Below are 18,727 nucleotides of genomic sequence, written 5' to 3'. Positions count from 1 at the left end.
AATATTCGTTTACCATTTATATGCCGATAGAAGACTTTTGGATTACCTTATATGTTGGCTGCCATTCTATTCTCATACCCTCTCTTTGCCCCTAATTTTCTTTTTCACTTCTCCTCTGAACTTTCTATATTTAGCCTGATTCTCAGATTTATTCTCGACTAGACATCTGTCATACGCGCTCTTTTTCTGCTTCATCTTACTCTCTATCTCTTTTGTCATCCAGGGAGCCCTGACTTTTGTTGCCCTACCTTTCCCTCGAGTAGGAATGTACCTCGACTGTACCCGACCTATTTCCTCTTTAAAGGTAGCCCATTGTTCCATTACAGTTTTGCCTGCCAATCTTTGATTCCCATTTACCCGGGCCAGATCCGTTCTCATCCCACTGAAATTGGCCTTCCCCCAGTTAAGTATTTTTACTCTAGCTTGCTCCCTGTCCTTTTCCATAGCTAATCTAAACCTTATGATACTATGATCACTATTCCCTAAATGTTCACCGACTGACACTTGCTCCACTTGACCCACTTCATTCCCCAGAACCAGATCCAGCAATGCCTCCTCCCTCATTTGGCCGGAAACGTACTGATCCAGAAAGTTCCCCTGAACATACTTCAGAAATTTTTCCTCCTCTCTGCCCTTTACACTATTACAATCCCAGTCTATATGAGGATAATTCAAGACCCCCATTATCACTACTCTATAGTTCTTGCATCTCTCTGTAATTTCTCTGCAAATTTGCTCCTCCATATCTTTCCCACTAGTTGGTGGCCTATAGAATACACCTAGTAGTGTAGTGGCACCTCTATTATTTCTTAACTCTAGCCATATAGATTCTGTCCTTGACCCCTCCAAGACCTCCTCTCTCTCCAGCACTGTAATATTCTCCTTAATCAATACTGCCACCCCACCTCCTAGCTTTCCTGAACACCCTATATCCAGAAGTATTTAATACCCAATCCTGCCCTTTTTTGAGCCAGGTCTCCATTATTGCCACGACATCATATTACCATGTGGCTATTTGCGCCTGCAGCTCACCAACCTTGTTTACTATGCTTCGTGCATTCACATACATGCACTGTAAACCTATCTTAGACCTTCCTGTGTTCTCTCTTAGTCTGACGCCACCTAATACCTTACTATTTCTTACTTCAGTGCGATCTGTCTCTCCCAATCCTTTGTGCCCTTTGTTTCTCCTTTCTAATGCTACATCCTGGTGCCCATCCCCCTGCCACTCGAGCCTCCTCCTGTCTTTCCTGATCTAACTCTATCAGCGTAACCCTCGATTCCCTTCTCCCTCAGATGCTTATCTCACCACCCCTTAAATGCATCGATACTATTCACTTCAACCACTCCCTGTGGTAGCAAGTTCCACATTCTCACCACTCTCTGGGTAAAGAAGTTTCTCCTGAATTCCCTATTGGATTTCTTGGTGACTATCTTATATTGATGGCCTCTAGTTTTGATCTTCCCCACAAGTGGGAACATTCTCTCTGTATCTACTCTATCAAAACTTCATAATTTTAAAGACCTCTATTAGGTCACCCCTCAGCCTAGAGACCCAGCCTGTTCATCCTTTCCTGGTAGGTATAACCTCACAGTTCTGGCATCCACTTATCGATTGGGACAGAGAGGGAGTAAAGGGAATGGAATTCCTGCAATGTGTACGGGACTGCTCCTGTAAGCAGGCTGTTAGTTGGCCTACAAAGGGCGGAGGTGTTGTTGGAGCTGGATTTGAGAGATGAAACAGATCGGGTAGATGAGCTCAATGTGGGTGAGCACCTTGGGAGCAGTGGCCACAATATAGGGATTAAGATCTGACTAGAAAGGGAAAAAGTAGAAAAGCTAGAAGAGCAGATGGGATTAGGGCAGTGAGTAGAAAGACGAGGAGCGAGTTGGCTGGGGTGAGGTGGAAGGAGACATTGGTACAGGACTGTCAGGAAACAATGAGATGTTTTTAAAGAGACTTCAAAGGTACAGAACAAGTACATTGCATCAAAACAGAAAGCAACTACTGGTAGCTTTAGGACACCAAGGATAAATAAAGAGGTTAGAATACATAGAATTTACAGCACAGATACAGGCCATTCGATCCAACTGGTCTATGCCGGTGTTTATGCTCCACTATAAGAAGAATAATGAAAAAAACTAAAGGAGAATATGGGAAAATAACAAACAAAGTTAAGAGCAGGATAAGGAAAGCCAGGAGGGAGCATGAAGACAAAAGTTCTAAAAATATTATAAGGAACAATAAAGTATTTTACAAATATATCAGTAAACAGAGAATTGTAAATTGAGCTGGGACCTGAGAGGAACATAAGAATTAGGAGCAGGAGTCGGCCATTTGGCCCCTCGAGCCTGCTCCGCCATTCAATAAGATCATGGCTGATCTTCGACCTCAACTCCACTTTCCTGCACTATCTCCATATCCCTCGATTCCCCTAGAGTCCAAAAATCTCTCGATCTCAGCCTTGAATATTCTCAACAACTGAGCCTCCTCAGCCCTCTGGGGTAGAGAATTCCAAAGATTCACAACCCTCTGAGTGAAGACATTTCTCGTCCTCTCAGTCTTAAATGGAGAGGATTGTCAATTTGTAGATGATCAATAAATGGTGGAGATATTTAATAAGTCTTCACTTGGCATTCGTCTTTACTGAAGAGAAGAATCCTGAAGTGGATCCGAGCGAGTGGAGCGATATTGTGAGGGATAAAAGGATTTTTTTTAGAGAAATTAGTAAAACTGAAATAAGTCAAAGTGCCAGGGCCTGATGGGATTCAAGCTGGGGCTGTGAGCGAGTGAGTCAGGAAGCTGCCGAGGTCTAGAAATGATAGTTCAGGCTGTATTGAATGTCGATGTGTGTCGGGAGGACTGCAGAGCGGCCAGTGTTAGACTCATTTTCAAAAAGGGAAACACAGCAAATCCAGGGGAAACTGTTTTGGTCTCCTTATTTAAGGAAGGATATGCTTGCATTGGAGGCAGTTCAGAGAAGGTTGACATGGTTGATTCCTGAGATGAGGGGGTTGACTTATGAGGAAAGGGCAGCACGGTGGCATAGTGGTTAGCACTGTTGCCTCACAGCGCCAGGGACCCGGGTTCAAATCCGGCCTCGGGTGACTGTCTGTGTGGAGTTTGCACATTCTCCCTGTGTTTGCGTGGGTTTTCTCCGGGTGCTCCGGTTTCCTCCCACAGTCCAAAGATGTGCGGGTTAGGTTGATTGGCCATGATAAAAATTGATCCTTAGTGTTAGGGGGGATTAAATACGCGGGGTTACGGGGATAGGGCTTGGGTGGGATGGCTGTCAGTGTAGGGACCGGGTGCTAGGGTTTGGATGATCAGCCATGATCTCATTGAATGGCGGAGCAGGCTCGAAGGGCCGAATGGCCTACTCCTGCTCCTATCTTCTATGTTTCTATGAAAGGTTGAGCAGGCTGGGCCGATACTCATTGGAATTTAGAAGATTGAGAGGTGATCTTATTGAAACATATAAGATACTGAGGGGGCTCGACAAGGTAGATGCAGAGAGGATGTTTCCCCTCGTGGGGAAATCTAGAACTCGGAGGCACAGTTTTAGAATAAAGGGTCGCCCTTTTAGAACTGAGATGAGGAGGAATGTCTTCTCTCAGAGGGTCGTAAATCTGTGGAATTCTCTGCCCCAGAGAGCCGTGGAGGCTGGGTCATTAAATACATTTAAGGTGGAGATAGACAGATTTTTGCAAGATAAGGGAGTGAAGGGTTATGGGGAGCGGGCAGGGAAGTGGCTTTGAGCCCAAGATCAGCCATGGTTTTACTGAATGGCGGAGCAGGCTCGAGGGGCCAAGTGGCCTATTCCTGCTCCTATTTCTTATGTTCTCTCTGTCTACCCTAACAAATCTCTTTATCATGTTAAACACCATGACAGATCACCCCTCAACCTTCTAGACTCGAGGGAATACAAGCCCAGTCGGTGCAGCCTGTCCTCGTAATTTAACCCTTTCAGCCCCGGTATCATTCTGGTGAATCTGCGCTGCCCCTCCTCCGAGGCCAATATATCCTTCCTGAGGTACGCCTGAGGTGAGGGTCAGTGTCCCAGCCACATCCTGTGTCCTGTGGCCACACACTGCCAGTTACCTGAGAACGAGTTGAAGCATGATGTCCTCACAGCTGAGGGTCAGCAGGGTCCTGAAGAGACTGAGGGACACCATACAGAGCTGGGGAAAGAGCAAAGGAGCAGTTACACACCTGGGAGAAAACAGTCAGCAAGAAGGAACCAGGCACTCCAAACCCCGCTCACACCCAGCCCAACCCCGCTCACACCCAACCCCGCTCACACCCAGCCCAACCCCACTCACACCCAACCCCGCTCACACCCAACCCAACCCCGCTCACACCCAACCCAACCCCGCTCACACCCAGCCCAACCCCGCTCACACCCAACCCCGCTCACACCCAACCCCGCTCACACCCAACCCTGCCCGACCCCGCTCACACCCAACCCCGCTCACACCCAACCCAACCGCGCTCACACCCAACCCAACCCCGCTCACACCCAACCTCGCTCACACCCAACCCCGCTCACACCCAACCCAACCCCACTCACACCCAGCCCCGCTCACACCCAGCCCCGCTCACACCCAGCCCCGCTCACACCCAACCCCGCTCACACCCGCCCCGCTCACACACAGCCCCGCTCACACCCAGCCCCGCTCACACCCAGCCCAACCCCGCTCACACCCAGCCCTGCTCACACCCAGCCCCACTCACACCCAACCCCGCTCACACCCCGCCCCGCTCACACCCAGCCCCGCTCACACCAAGCCCAACCCCGCTCACACCCAGCCCTACTCACACCCAACCCCGCTCACACCCCGCCCCGCTCACACCCAACCCCGCTCACACCCCGCCCCGCTCACACCCAACCCCCCGCACACCCAGCCCCGCTCACACCCAACCCCGCTCACACCCCGCCCCGCTCACACCCAACCCCGCTCACACCCAGCCCTGCTCACACCCAGCCCCGCTCACACCCAGCCCCGCTCACACCCAAACCCGCTCACACACAGCCCTGCTCAAACCCCGCCCGGCTTCCACCCCGCCCCGCTCACACCCAGCCCCGCTCACACCCAGCCTAACCCCGGTCACACCCAACCGCGCTCACACCCAGCCCAACCCCGCTCACACCCAGCCCAACCCCGCTCACACCCAACCCCGCTCACACCCAGCCCAACCCCGCTCACACCCAGCCCAACCCCGCTCACACCCCGCCCGACCCCGCTCACACCCCGCCCGACCCCGCTCACACCCAACCCCGCTCACACCCAACCCAACCCCGCTCACACCCAACCCAACTCACACCCAGCCCAACCCCGCTCACACCCAACCCCACTCACACCCAACCCTGCTCACACCCAACCCCGCTCACACCCAACCCCGCTCACACCCAACCCTGCCCGACCCCGCTCACACCCAACCCCGCTCACACCCAACACCGCTCACACCCAACCCCGCTCACACCCAACCCCGCTCACACCCGCCGCGCTCACACCCAACCCCGCTCACACCCAACCCCGCTCACACCCAACCCAACCCCGCTCACACCCAACCCAACCCCGCTCACACCCAACCCCGCTCACACCCAGCCCAACCCCACTCACACCCAACCCCGCTCACACCCCGCCCGACCCCGCTCACACCCAACCCCGCTCACACCCAGCCCAACTCCGCTCACACCCAACCCCGCTCACACCCAGCCCAACCCCGCTCACACCCAACCCCGCCCGACCCCGCTCACACCCATCCCCGCTCACACCCAGCCCAACTCCGCTCACACCCAACCCCGCACACACCCAGCTCAACCCCGCTCACACCCAACCCCGCTCACACCCAACCCCGCTCACACCCAGCCGAACCCCGCTCACACCCAGCCAAACCCCGCTCACAACCAGCCCAACCCCGCCCGACCCCGCTCACACCCAACCCCGCTTACACCCAACCCAACCCCGCTCACACCCAACCCAACCCCGCTCACACCCAGCCTAACCCCGCTCACACCCAGCCCAGCCCCGCTCACACCCAACCCCGCTCACACCCAGCCCAACCCCGCTCACACCCCGCCCGACCCCGCTCACACCCAACCCCGCTCACACCCAACCCAACCCCGCTCACACCCAACCCAACCCCGCTCACACCCAGCCCAACCCCGCTCACACCCAACCCCACTCACACCCAACCCCGCTCACACCCAACCCCGCTCACACCCAACCCCGCTCACACCCAACCCTGCCCGACCCCGCTCACACCCAACCCCGCTCACACCCAACACCGCTCACACCCAACCCCGCTCACACCCAACCCCGCTCACACCCAACCCCGCTCACACCCAACCCAACCCGCTCACACCCAACCCAACCCCGCTCACACCCAACCTCGCTCACACCCAACCCCGCTCACACCAAACCCCGCTCACACCCAGCCCCGCTCACACCCAGCCCCGCTCACACCCAGCCCCGCTCACACCCCGCCCCGCTCACACCCAACCCCGCTCACACCCAGCCCTGCTCACACCCAGCCCCGCTCACACCCAAACCCGCTCACACACAGCCCTGCTCAAACCCCGCCCCGCTTCCACCCCGCCCCGCTCACACCCAGCCCCGCTCACACCCAGCCCAACCCCGGTCACACCCAACCGCGCTCACACCCAGCCCAACCCCGCTCACACCCAACCCCGCTCACACCCAGCCCAACCCCGCTCACACCCAGCCCAACCCCGCTCACACCCCGCCCGACCCCGCTCACACCCAACCCCGCTCACACCCAACCCAACCCCGCTCACACCCAACCCAACTCACACCCAGCCCAACCCCGCTCACACCCAACCCCACTCACACCCAACCCTGCTCACACCCAACCCCGCTCACACCCAACCCCGCTCACACCCAACCCTGCCCGACCCCGCTCACACCCAACCCCGCTCACACCCAACACCGCTCACACCCAACCCCGCTCACACCCAACCCCGCTCACACCCGCCGCGCTCACACCCAACCCCGCTCACACCCAACCCCGCTCACACCCAACCCAACCCCGCTCACACCCAACCCAACCCCGCTCACACCCAGCCCAACCCCACTCACACCCAACCCCGCTCACACCCCGCCCGACCCCGCTCACACCCAACCCTGCTCACACCCAGCCCAACTCCGCTCACACCCAACCCCGCTCACACCCAGCCCAACCCCGCTCACACCCAACCCCGCCCGACCCCGCTCACACCCATCCCCGCTCACACCCAGCCCAACTCCGCTCACACCCAACCCCGCACACACCCAGCTCAACCCCGCTCACACCCAACCCCGCTCACACCCAACCCCGCTCACACCCAGCCCAACCCCGCTCACACCCAACCCCGCTCACACCCAGCCAAACCCCGCTCACAACCAGCCCAACCCCGCCCGACCTCGCTCACACCCAACCCCGCTCACACCCAACCCAACCCCGCTCACACCCAACCCAACCCCGCTCACACCCAGCCTAACCCCGCTCACACCCAGCCCAGCCCCGCTCACACCCAACCCCGCTCACACCCAGCCCAACCCCGCTCACACCCAACCCCGCTCACACCCAACCCAACCCCGCTCACACCCAACCCAACCCCGCTCACACCCAGCCCAACCCCGCTCACACCCAACCCCACTCACACCCAACCCCGCTCACACCCAACCCCGCTCACACCCAACCCCGCTCACACCCAACCCTGCCCGACCCCGCTCACACCCAACCCCGCTCACACCCAACCCAGCTCACACCCAACCCCGCTCACACCCAACCCAACCCCGCTCACACCCAACCTCGCTCACACCCAACCCCGCTCACACCAAACCCCGCTCACACCCAGCCCCGCTCACACCCAGCCCCGCTCACACCCAGCCCCGCTCACACCCAGCCCCGCTCACACCCCGCCCCGCTCACACACAGCCCCGCTCACACCCAGCCCCGCTCACACCCAGCCCAACCCCGCTCACACCCAGCCCTGCTCACACCCAGCCCCGCTCACACCCAACCCCGCTCACACCCCGCCCCGCTCACACCCAGCCCCGCTCACACCAAGCCCAACCCCGCTCACACCCAGCCCTACTCACACCCAACCCCGCTCACACCCCGCCCCGCTCACACCCAACCCCGCTCACACCCCGCCCCGCTCACACCCAACCCCGCTCACACCCAACCGCCGCACACCCAGCCCCGCTCACACCCAACCCCGCTCACACCCAAACCCGCTCACACACAGCCCTGCTCAAACCCCGCCCCGCTTCCACCCCGCCCCGCTCACACCCAGCCCCGCTCACACCCAGCCCAACCCCGGTCACACCCAACCGCGCTCACACCCAGCCCAACACCGCTCACACCCAGCCCAACCCCGCTCACACCCAACCCCGCTCACACCCAGCCCAACCCCGCTCACACCCAACCCCGCTCACACCCCGCCCGACCCCGCTCACACCCAACCCCGCTCACACCCAACCCAACCCCGCTCACACCCAACCCAACTCACACCCAGCCCAACCCCGCTCACACCCAACCCCGCTCACACCCAACCCTGCTCACACCCAACCCCGCTCACACCCAACCCTGCCCGACCCCGCTCACACCCAACCCCGCTCACACCCAACACCGCTCACACCCAACCCCGCTCACACCCGCCGCGCTCACACCCAACCCCGCTCACACCCAACCCAACCCCGCTCACACCCAACCTCGCTCACACCCAACCCCGCTCACACCCAACCCCGCTCACACCCAGCCCCGCTCACACCCAGCCCCGCTCACACCCAGCCCCGCTCACACCCAGCCCCGCTCACACCCAACCCCGCTCACACCCCGCCCCGCTCACACACAGCCCCGCTCACACCCAGCCCCGCTCACACCCAGCCCAACCCCGCTCACACCCAGCCCTGCTCACACCCAGCCCCACTCACACCCAACCCCGCTCACACCCTGCCCCGCTCACACCCAGCCCCGCTCACACCAAGCCCAACCCCGCTCACACCCAGCCCTGCTCACACCCAACCCCGCTCACACCCCGCCCCGCTCACACCCAACCCCGCTCACACCCAACCCCCGCACACCCAGCCCCGCTCACACCCAACCCGCTCACACCCCGCCCCGCTCACACCCAACCCCGCTCACACCCAGCCCTGCTCACACCCAGCCCCGCTCACACCCAGCCCCGCTCACACCCTAACCCGCTCACACACAGCCCTGCTCAAACCCCGCCCCGCTTCCACCCCGCCCCACTCACACCCAGCCCCGCTCACACCCAGCCCCGCTCACACCCAACCCCGCTCACACCCAACCCCGCTCGAACCCAGCCCCGCTCACACCCAGCCCCGGTCACACCCAACCCTGCTCACACCCAACCCCGCTCACACCCAGCCCGCTCACACCCAGCCCCGCTCACACCCAGCCCCGCTCACGCACAACCCCGCTCACACCCAGCCCCACTCACACCCAGCCCAACCCCGCTCACACCCAACCCCGCTCACACCCAGCCCAACCCCGCTCACACCCAACCCCGCTCACACCCAGCCCAACCCCGCTCACACCCAACCCCGCTCACACCCAGCCCAACTCCGCTCACACCCAACCCCGCTCACACCCAGCCCAACCCTGCTCACACCCAACCCCGCTCACACCCCGCCCGACCCCGCTCACACCCAACCCCGCTCACACCCAGCCCAATCCCGCTCACACCCAACCCCGCTCACACCCAGCCCGCTCACACCCAGCCCCACTCACACCCAACCCCGCTCACACCCAACCCGCTCACACCCAACCCCGCTCACACCCAGCCCCGCTCACACCCAACCCCGCTCACACCCAGCCCCGCTCACACCCAGCCTCGCTCACACTCAACCCCGCTCACACCCAGCCCCGCTCACACCCCGCCCCGCTCACACCCAACCCCGGTCACACCCAACCCCGCTCACACCCAACCCCGCTCACACCCAACCCAACCCCGCTCACACCCAACCTCGCTCACACCCAACCCCGCTCACACCCAACCCTGCTCACACCCAACCCCGCTCACACCCAGCCCCGCTCACACCCAGCCCCGCTCACACCCAGCCCCGCTCACACCCAACCCCGCTCACACCCCGCCCCGTGCACACACAGCCCCGCTCACACCCAGCCCCGCTCACACCCAGCCCAAACCCGCTCACACCCAGCCCAAACCCGCTCACACCCAGCCCCACTCACACCCAACCCCGCTCACACCCTGCCCCGCTCACACCCAGCCCCGCTCACACCAAGCCCAACCCCGCTCACACCCAGCCCTGCTCACACCCCGCCCCGCTCACACCCAACCCCGCTCACACCCCGCCCCGCTCACACCCAACCCCGCTCACACCCAACCCCCGCACACCCAGCCCCGCTCACACCCAACCCGCTCACACCCCGCCCCGCTCACACCCAACCCCGCTCACACCCAGCCCTGCTCACACCCAGCCCCGCTCACACCCAGCCCCGCTCACACCCTAACCCGCTCACACACAGCCCTGCTCAAACCCCGCCCCGCTTCCACCCCGCCCCACTAACACCCAGCCCCGCTCACACCCAGCCCCGCTCACACCCAACCCCGCTCACACCCAACCCCGCTCGAACCCAGCCCCGCTCACACCCAGCCCCGGTCACACCCAACCCTGCTCACACCCAACCCCGCTCACACCCAGCCCGCTCACACCCAGCCCCGCTCACACCCAGCCCCGCTCACGCACAACCCCGCTCACACCCAGCCCCTCACACCCAGCCCAACCCCGCTCACACCCAACCCCGCTCACACCCAGCCCAACCCCGCTCACACCCAACCCCGCTCACACCCAGCCCAACCCCGCTCACACCCAACCCCGCTCACACCCAGCCCAACTCCGCTCACACCCAACCCCGCTCACACCCAGCCCAACCCTGCACACCCAACCCCGCTCACACCCCGCCCGACCCCGCTCACACCCAACCCCGCTCACACCCAGCCCAACCCCGCTCACACCCAACCCCGCTCACACCCAGCCCGCTCACACCCAGCCCCACTCACACCCAACCCCGCTCACACCCAACCCGCTCACACCGAACCCCCGCTCACACCCAGCCCCGCTCACACCCAGCCCCGCTCACACCCAGCCCCGCTCACACCCAACCCGCTCACAGCCAACCGCTGCTCACATCCAACCCCGCTCACACCCAGCCCCGCTCACACCCAACCCCGCTCACACCCAGCCCCGCTCACACCCAGCCTCGCTCACACTCAACCCCGCTCACACCCAGCCCCGCTCACACCCCGCCCCGCTCACACCCAACCCCAGTCACACCCAACCCCGCTCACACCCAACCCCTCACACCGAGCCCCGCTCACACCCAACCCGGCTCACACTCAGCCCCGCTCACACTCAACCCCGCTCACACTCAACCCTGCTCACACTCAACCCCGCTCACACCCAACCCGCTCACACCCAACCCCGCTCACACCCAACCCGCTCACACCCAGCCCCGCTCACACCCAACCCCGCTCACACCCAGCCCCGCTCACACCCAACCCTGCTCACACCCAACCCCGCTCACACTCAACTCTGCTCACACCCAGCCTCGCTCACACCCAACCCCGCTCACACACAACCCGGCTCACACCCAGCCCCGCTCACACCCAGCCCCGCTCACACCCAACCCCGCTCACACTCAGCCCCGCTCACACTCAACCCCGCTCACACCCAACCCGCTCACACTCAACTCCGCTCACACTCAACCCCGCTCACACCCAACCCGCTCACACCCAGCCCCGCTCACACTCAACCCCGCTCACACCCAACCCGCTCACACCCAGCCCCGCTCACACTCAACCCGCTCACACCCAGCCCCGCTCACACCCAACCCGCTCACACCCAGCCCCGCTCACACCCAACCCCGCTCACACCCAACCCCGCTCACACCCAGCCCCGCTCACACCCAACCCCGCTCACACCCAACCCCGCTCACACCCAACCCCGCTCACACCCATCCCCGCTCACACCCAACCCCGCTCACACCCAGCCCCGCTCACACCCAACCCAGCTCACACCCAGCCCCGCTCACACCCAGCCCCGCTCACACCCAACGCCGCTCACACCCAACCCCGCTCACACCCAACCCCGCTCACACCCATCCCCGCTCACACCCAACCCCGCTCACACCCAGCCCCGCTCACACCCAACCCCGCTCACACCCAACCCGGCTCACACCCAGCCCCGCTCACACCCAGCCCCGCTCACACCCAACCCCGCTCACACCCAACCCGGCTCACACCCAGCCCCGCTCACACCCAGCCCCGCTCACACCCAACATAAAACTTGACCCTCTGTGTCTATGTATTTCAGGCTAAGCTGCAAACGTATTTACTCTTATGTGCAAATTTATACAGAAACACAATTATCAGCTGATGAAAAGAATTGCAATAATTAATGTTTATTGCCATTTGCAATCATTTCCTATAACCAAAATAAAATACTTCCAAGTTGTTAAGAGTCCTTTAACTCAGATTGAGTTGACTGTAAGATGGGAGTTCCTAATGTGACTGTGATGTTCTGGCTCACCTCCGTGAAACAGGACTCCAGTTTCCAGTTCAGCTAAGTGAATCAACGGCATAATGAAATGCAACCCCAGATATTACATGGCCACTCATCTTCTGAGAGCTCAAGGCCAAAAGCAGACCTGTCACAACTGGCAGGTGTCTTTGTAGAAAACCCCAAACTCTTTCTCACCAGCCTGATGCAAAACAACCAATTATTTCTATCAACTGGGTGGGCGGAAAGCGAAAGAGCTGAGTGAAGGAGTTGACTTGTGACTCTATTGGAATTCCAAGTCTGGTAGGCCACCTTCGTGGGCCAGCGAGCTGCAACATGCCGGCTGATGCGGCAGAAACCAGGGGGAATTCCTGTGTCATGAACACGCACTGCCTCCGGGGTAGGTTCGTATGTATATTTGCCCTTAGAAACATAGAAACATAGAAGATAGGAGCAGGAGTAGGCCATTTGGCCCCTCGAGCCTGCTCCGCCATTTAATGAGATCATGGCTGATCATCCAAATTCAGTACCCTGTCCCTGCCTTTTCCCCATATCCCTTGATCCTTTTAGCCTTAAGAAATATATCTAACTCCTTCTTGAATATATTTAATGAATTGGCCTCAACTGCCTTCTGTGGTAGAGAATTCCACAGGTTCACCACTCTCTGGGTGAAGAAATTCCTCCTTATTTCTGTCCTAAATGGCTTACCCCTTATCCTTAGACTGTGACTAGAGCGGGCCTGTGTGGGAACACAGCATCGGCGGCAGTTACACCGGCGGCAGTGAGTCAGGAGCAGCCCGACTAGAGCGGGCCTTGTGGGAACACAGCATCGGCGGCAGTTACACCTGCGGCAGTGAGTCAGGAGCAGCCCGACTAGAGCGGGCCTGTGTGGGAACACAGCATCGGCGGCAGTTACACCGGCGGCAGTGAGTCAGGAGCAGCCCGACTAGAGCGGGCCTGTGTGGGAACACAGCATCGGCGGCAGTTACACCGGCGGCAGTGAGTCAGGAGCAGCCCGACTAGAGCGGGCCTTGTGGGAACACAGCATCGGCGGCAGTTACACCGGCGGCAGTGAGTCAGGAGCAGCCCGACTAGAGCGGGCCTGTGTGGGAACACAGCATCGGCGGCAGTTACACCGGCGGCAGTGAGTCAGGAGCAGCGTACCAATTCAACAGCAGGGGAGAGAGGTAAAAAGTAATCAAAGTGTGAGGTCACCAGGAAGCAGGTAAGTGATTGGTTGGTGAGTATTTGGTTGGTGAGTATATCTCTTTTTTTTTAAACTTTAACTCTGGTTTATAGTTTCTAAGGTCTCTCTGGTGTAGCAGGGACTGTTGGTAAACCAGTTAACTGAAGTGTAATTAGTGGGATTAATTGATTTAATTTAAATTCAATTAATTAAAGGGTAAGTCATGGCAGGACAGCCCGGCCCCGTGATCTGCTCCTCCTGCGATATGTGGGAACTCAGGGACACTTCCTGTGTCCCTGACAACTACATGTGCAGGAAGTGCATCCAGCTGCAGCTACTGACAGACCGCATTGCGGCGCTGGAGCTGCGATTGGACACATACTGGAGCGTTCACGATGCTCAGGACAACGTGAATAGCACATTTACAGAGTTGGACACACCGCAGGTAGAGGTTGGACAAGAAGAAAGGGAATGGGTGACCAACAGGCAGAGTACTAGGTGCAGGCAGGTAGTGCAGGGGTCCCCTGTGGCCATCCCCCTCTCCAACAGATACACCACTTTGAGTACTGTTGGGGGGGATGGCTTATCAGAGGAAGGCAGCAGCAGCCAACTTCCTGACACCAGGGGTGGCTCTGCTGCACAGAATGGGAGGAAAAAGAGAGGTAGAGCTATAGTAATAGGGGATTCAATTGTAAGGGGAATAGATAGGCATTTCTGCGGCCGCAAACGAGACTCCAGGATGGTGTGTTGCCTCCCTGGTGCAAGGGTTAAGGATGTCTCCGAGCGACTCCAGAACATCTTGGAAGGGGAGGGTGAAGAGCCAGTTGTCGTGGTGCATATAGGCACCAACGATATAGGTAAAAAGCGGGATGAGGTCCTAAAAGCGGAGTATAGGGAGTTAGGAGATAAATTAAAAAACAGGACCTCAAAGGTAGTAATCTCAGGATTGCTACCAGTGCCACGTGCTAGTCAGAGTAGAAATAGAAGGATACTTCAGATGAATACGTACGTGGCCAGAGGAATGGTGCCAGGGGGAGGGATTCAAGTTCCTGGGACATTGGAACCGGTTCTGGGGGAGGTGGGACCAGTTCAAACTGGACGGTTTGCACCTGGGCAGGGCTGGAACCAATGTCCTAGGGGGAGTGTTTGCTAGTGCTGTGGGGGAGGGTTTAAACTAAAATGGCAGGGGGTTGGGAACCTGAGCAGGGAGACAGAGGAAAGGGAAACAAGGATAAAAGCAAAAGATAGGAAGGAGAAAAACAAAAGTGGCAGTCAGAGAAATCAACGGTTTAAATCAAACATGGCCACAGTAAATAATAATTCTAATAGGTCTAAGAGTGTTAAAAAAACAAGCCTGAACGCTTTGTGTCTTAATGCAAGGAGCATTTGTAATAAGGAGGATGAATTGGCTGCGCAAATAGAAGTAAACAAATACGATTTGGCTGGGATTACGGAAACGTGGCTCAAGGAAGGCCAGGACTGGGAACTCAACATCCAGGGGTATTCGATATTCAGGAAAGATAGGCAAAAAGGAAAGGGAGGTGGGGCAGCATTACTGGTTAAAGAAGGGATTAACACAATTGTAATGAAGGATATTAGCTCTGATGAGGTGGAATCTGTATGGGTAGAATTGAGAAATACTAAGGGGAAAAAACCGTTAGTGGGAGTGGTTTATAGACCTCCAAACAGTAAGGCGGAGGTTGGGGATGGCATTCAAAGAGAAATTAAAGAAGCGTGCAATAAGGGCACAGCAGTCATCATGGGTGACTTTAATCTACATATAGATTGGGCCAACCAAATGAGTAACAATACTGTGGAGGAGGAATTCCTGGAGTGTTTACGGGATGGTTTCCTGGACCAATATGTCGAGGAACCAACCAGAGATCAGGCCATCTTAGACTGGGTATTATGTAACGAGAAAGGATTAATTAGCAATCTTGTTGTAAGAGGCCCCTTGGGTCGGAGCGATCATAATATGATCGAATTCTTCATTAAGATGGAGAATGAAGTAGTTGACTCGGAGACTAGGGTCCTCAATTTAAATAAAGGAAACTATGATGGTCTGAGGAGCGAGTTGGGTAGGATTGATTGGGGAATGGCACTCAAAGGGTTGACGGTGGATAGGCAATGGCAAACATTCAAAGACCGAATGGATGAACTACAGAATTTGTTCATACCAGTTTGGCATAAAAATAAAACAAAAAAGGTGACCCAACCGTGGCTAACAAGGGAAATTAGGGATAGCATAAGGTCCAAGGAGAGGGCATATAAATTGGCCAGAAAAAGCAATAATCCTGAGGATTGGGAGCAGTTTAGGATTCAACAAAGGAGGACAAAGGGATTAATTAAGAAAGGGAAAATAGAATATGAGAGTAAGCTTGCAGAGAACATAAAAACTGACTGTAAAAGCTTTTATAGATATGTGAAGAGAAAAAGATTGGTGAAGTCAAGCGTAGGTCCCTTGCAGTCAGAATTGGGGGAATTTATAATGGGGAACAAAGAAATGGCAGACCAACTAAATACATATTTTGGTTCTGTCTTCACAAAGGAGGACACAAATAACCTCCCAGAGATGCCGGGGAACATAGGGTCTGATGAAAGGGTGGAACTGAAAGAAATCAGTATTTGTAGGGAAATGGTGTTAGGAAAATTGATGGGACTGAAGGCCGATAAATCCCCAGGGCCTGATAATCTACATCCTAGGGTACTTAAGGAAGTGGCCCTAGAAATAGTAGATGCATTGCTGGTCATCTTCCAGAACTCAATAGACTCTGGAACGGTACCCATGGATTGGCGGGTAGCTAATGTTACCCCACCATTCAAAAAAGGTGGTAGAGAAAAGGCGCGGAATTATAGACCGGTAAGCTTGACATCGGTAGTGGGGAAAATGCTAGAGTCCATTATGAAAGATGTAATAGCAGAGCACTTGGAAAGCAGTGACTGGATCGGACAAAGTCAACATGGATTTACAAAAGGTAAATCATGCTTGACTAATCGACTGGAATTTTTTGAGGATGTAACTGGTAAAATAGATAAGGGAGAACCAGTGGATGTGGTGTATTTGGACTTTCAGAAGGCTTTCGATAAGGTCCCGCATAAGAGATTAGCGTGCAAAATTAAGGCACATGGGATTGGGGGCAAGGTATTGACTTGGATAGAGAACTGGTTGGCGGACAGAAAGCAAAGAGTTGGAATAAATGGGTCGTTTTCCGAGTGGCAGGCAGTGACTAGTGGGGTACCGCAAGGATCGGTCCTAGGACCCCAGCTGTTCACAATATATATTAATGATCTGGACGAGGGAATTGGATGTAATATCTCCAAATTTGCAGACGACACAAAGCTGGGTGGGAGGGTATGCTGTGAGGAGGATGTCGTGAAACTCCAGCACGATTTGGACAGGTTGGGTGATTGGGCAGAAACATGGCAAATGCACTATAATGTGGATAAATGTGAGGTTATCCACTTTGGTGGCAAAAACAGGAAGGCAGATTATTATTTGAATGATGATAGATTGGGAGAAGGAGAAGTGCAAAGAGACCTGGGTGTTCTTGTACACCAGTCGCTGAAGGTAAGCATGCAGGTGCAGCAGGCGGTTAAGAAGGCAAATGGTATGTTGGCCTTCGTAGCAAGAGGGTTCGAGTACAAGAACAAGGATGTCTTGCTACAGTTGTACAGGGCCTTGGTGAGACCACACCTTGAGTATTGTGTGCAGTTTTGGTCGCCTTACCTGAGGAAGGACGTTCTTGCCATGGAAGGAGTGCAGCGAAGATTCACCAGGCTGATACCTGGGATGGCAGGAATGACGTATGAGGGGAGATTGGGTCGATTGGGCTTATACTCACTGGAGTTTAGAAGATTAAGAGGGGGTCTCATCGAAACGTATAAAATTCTGTCAGGCCTGGACAGACTAGATGCAGGAAGGATGTTTCTGATGGCCGGGGAGTCCAGAACCAGGGGTCATAGTCTAAGGATAAGGGGTAAGCCATTTAGGACTGAAATGAGGAGGAATTTCTTCACCTAGAGAGTGGTGAACCTGTGGAATTCTCTGACACAGAGGGCGGTGGAGGCCAGTTCATTAAGTATATTCAAGAAAGAGTTGGATATATTTCTTAAGGCTAAAGGGATCAAGGGATATGGGGAGAAGGCAGGGACCGGGTACTGAATTTGGATGATCAGCCATGATCTCATTGAATGGCGGAGCAGGCTCGAAGGGCCGAATGGCCTACTCCTGCTCCTATCTTCTATGTATCTATGTATCTATGACCCCTGGTTCTGGACTCCCCCGCCATCGGGAACAGCCTTCCTGCATCTGGTCTGTCTAGTCCTGTTAGAATTTCATAAGTTTCAATGAGATCCCCTCTCATTCTTCTAAACTCCAGCGAGTACAAGCCCAATCGTCCCAATCTCTCCTCATACGTCATTCCTGCCATCCCAGGTATCAGCCTGGTGAATCTTCGCTGCACTCCCTCCATGGCAAGAACATCCTTCCTCAGATAAGGCGACCAAAACTGCACACAATACTCAAGATGTGGTCTCACCAAGGCCCTGTACAACTGCAGCAAGACATCCTTGCTCCTGTACTTGAATCCTCTCGCTATGAAGGCCAACATACCATTTGCCTTCTTAACCGCCTGTTGCACCTGCATGCTTACCTTCAGCGACTGGTGCACAAGGACACCCAGGTCTCTTTGCACTTCCCCTTCTCCCAATCTACTGCCGTTCAGATAATAATCTGCCTTCCTGTTTTTGCCACCAAAGTGGATAACCTTGCATTTATCCACATTATACTGCATCTGCCATGCATCTGCCCAATCGCAGATTAAAACAAGAAAAGGATCCGTGAACAGCAGTCACAGTTTCCATTTTTAAAATAAAACCCCATGGCCCTGTCATAGCTACCATTCAACTGTAAAGGTGCAACACAGGAAATTCATCATTTGAAACAGGGTGAGGACACAATTGAGATTGTCCATGGTGTTTTCC

The 18,727-nt window shown here is 56.6% G+C and overlaps 1 protein-coding gene across 7 annotated transcripts in view; it reads right to left on the bottom strand.

Annotated features, from left to right (window-relative positions):
• fhip1b (FHF complex subunit HOOK interacting protein 1B) overlaps positions 1–18,727 on the bottom strand; it is a 335,260-nt gene that overhangs the window by 33,188 nt on the left and 283,345 nt on the right. For all 7 annotated transcript variants that reach the window (XM_085999838.1, XM_085999839.1, XM_085999841.1 and 4 more), the window contains one exon: positions 4,103–4,182. In XM_085999838.1, the coding sequence (XP_085855964.1) occupies positions 4,103–4,182 (80 nt within the window). The remainder of the gene's footprint in view (positions 1–4,102; positions 4,183–18,727) is intronic.

The sequence above is a fragment of the Somniosus microcephalus genome, chromosome 10, assembly GCF_052327205.1.
Source record: "Somniosus microcephalus isolate GS21.2 chromosome 10, FLI_Smic_1.0, whole genome shotgun sequence".
Taxonomy (NCBI): domain Eukaryota; kingdom Metazoa; phylum Chordata; class Chondrichthyes; order Squaliformes; family Somniosidae; genus Somniosus; species Somniosus microcephalus.
The sequence above is the reverse complement of the archived record's forward strand: the minus strand, read 5'-3'. Positions and strand labels throughout refer to the sequence as shown.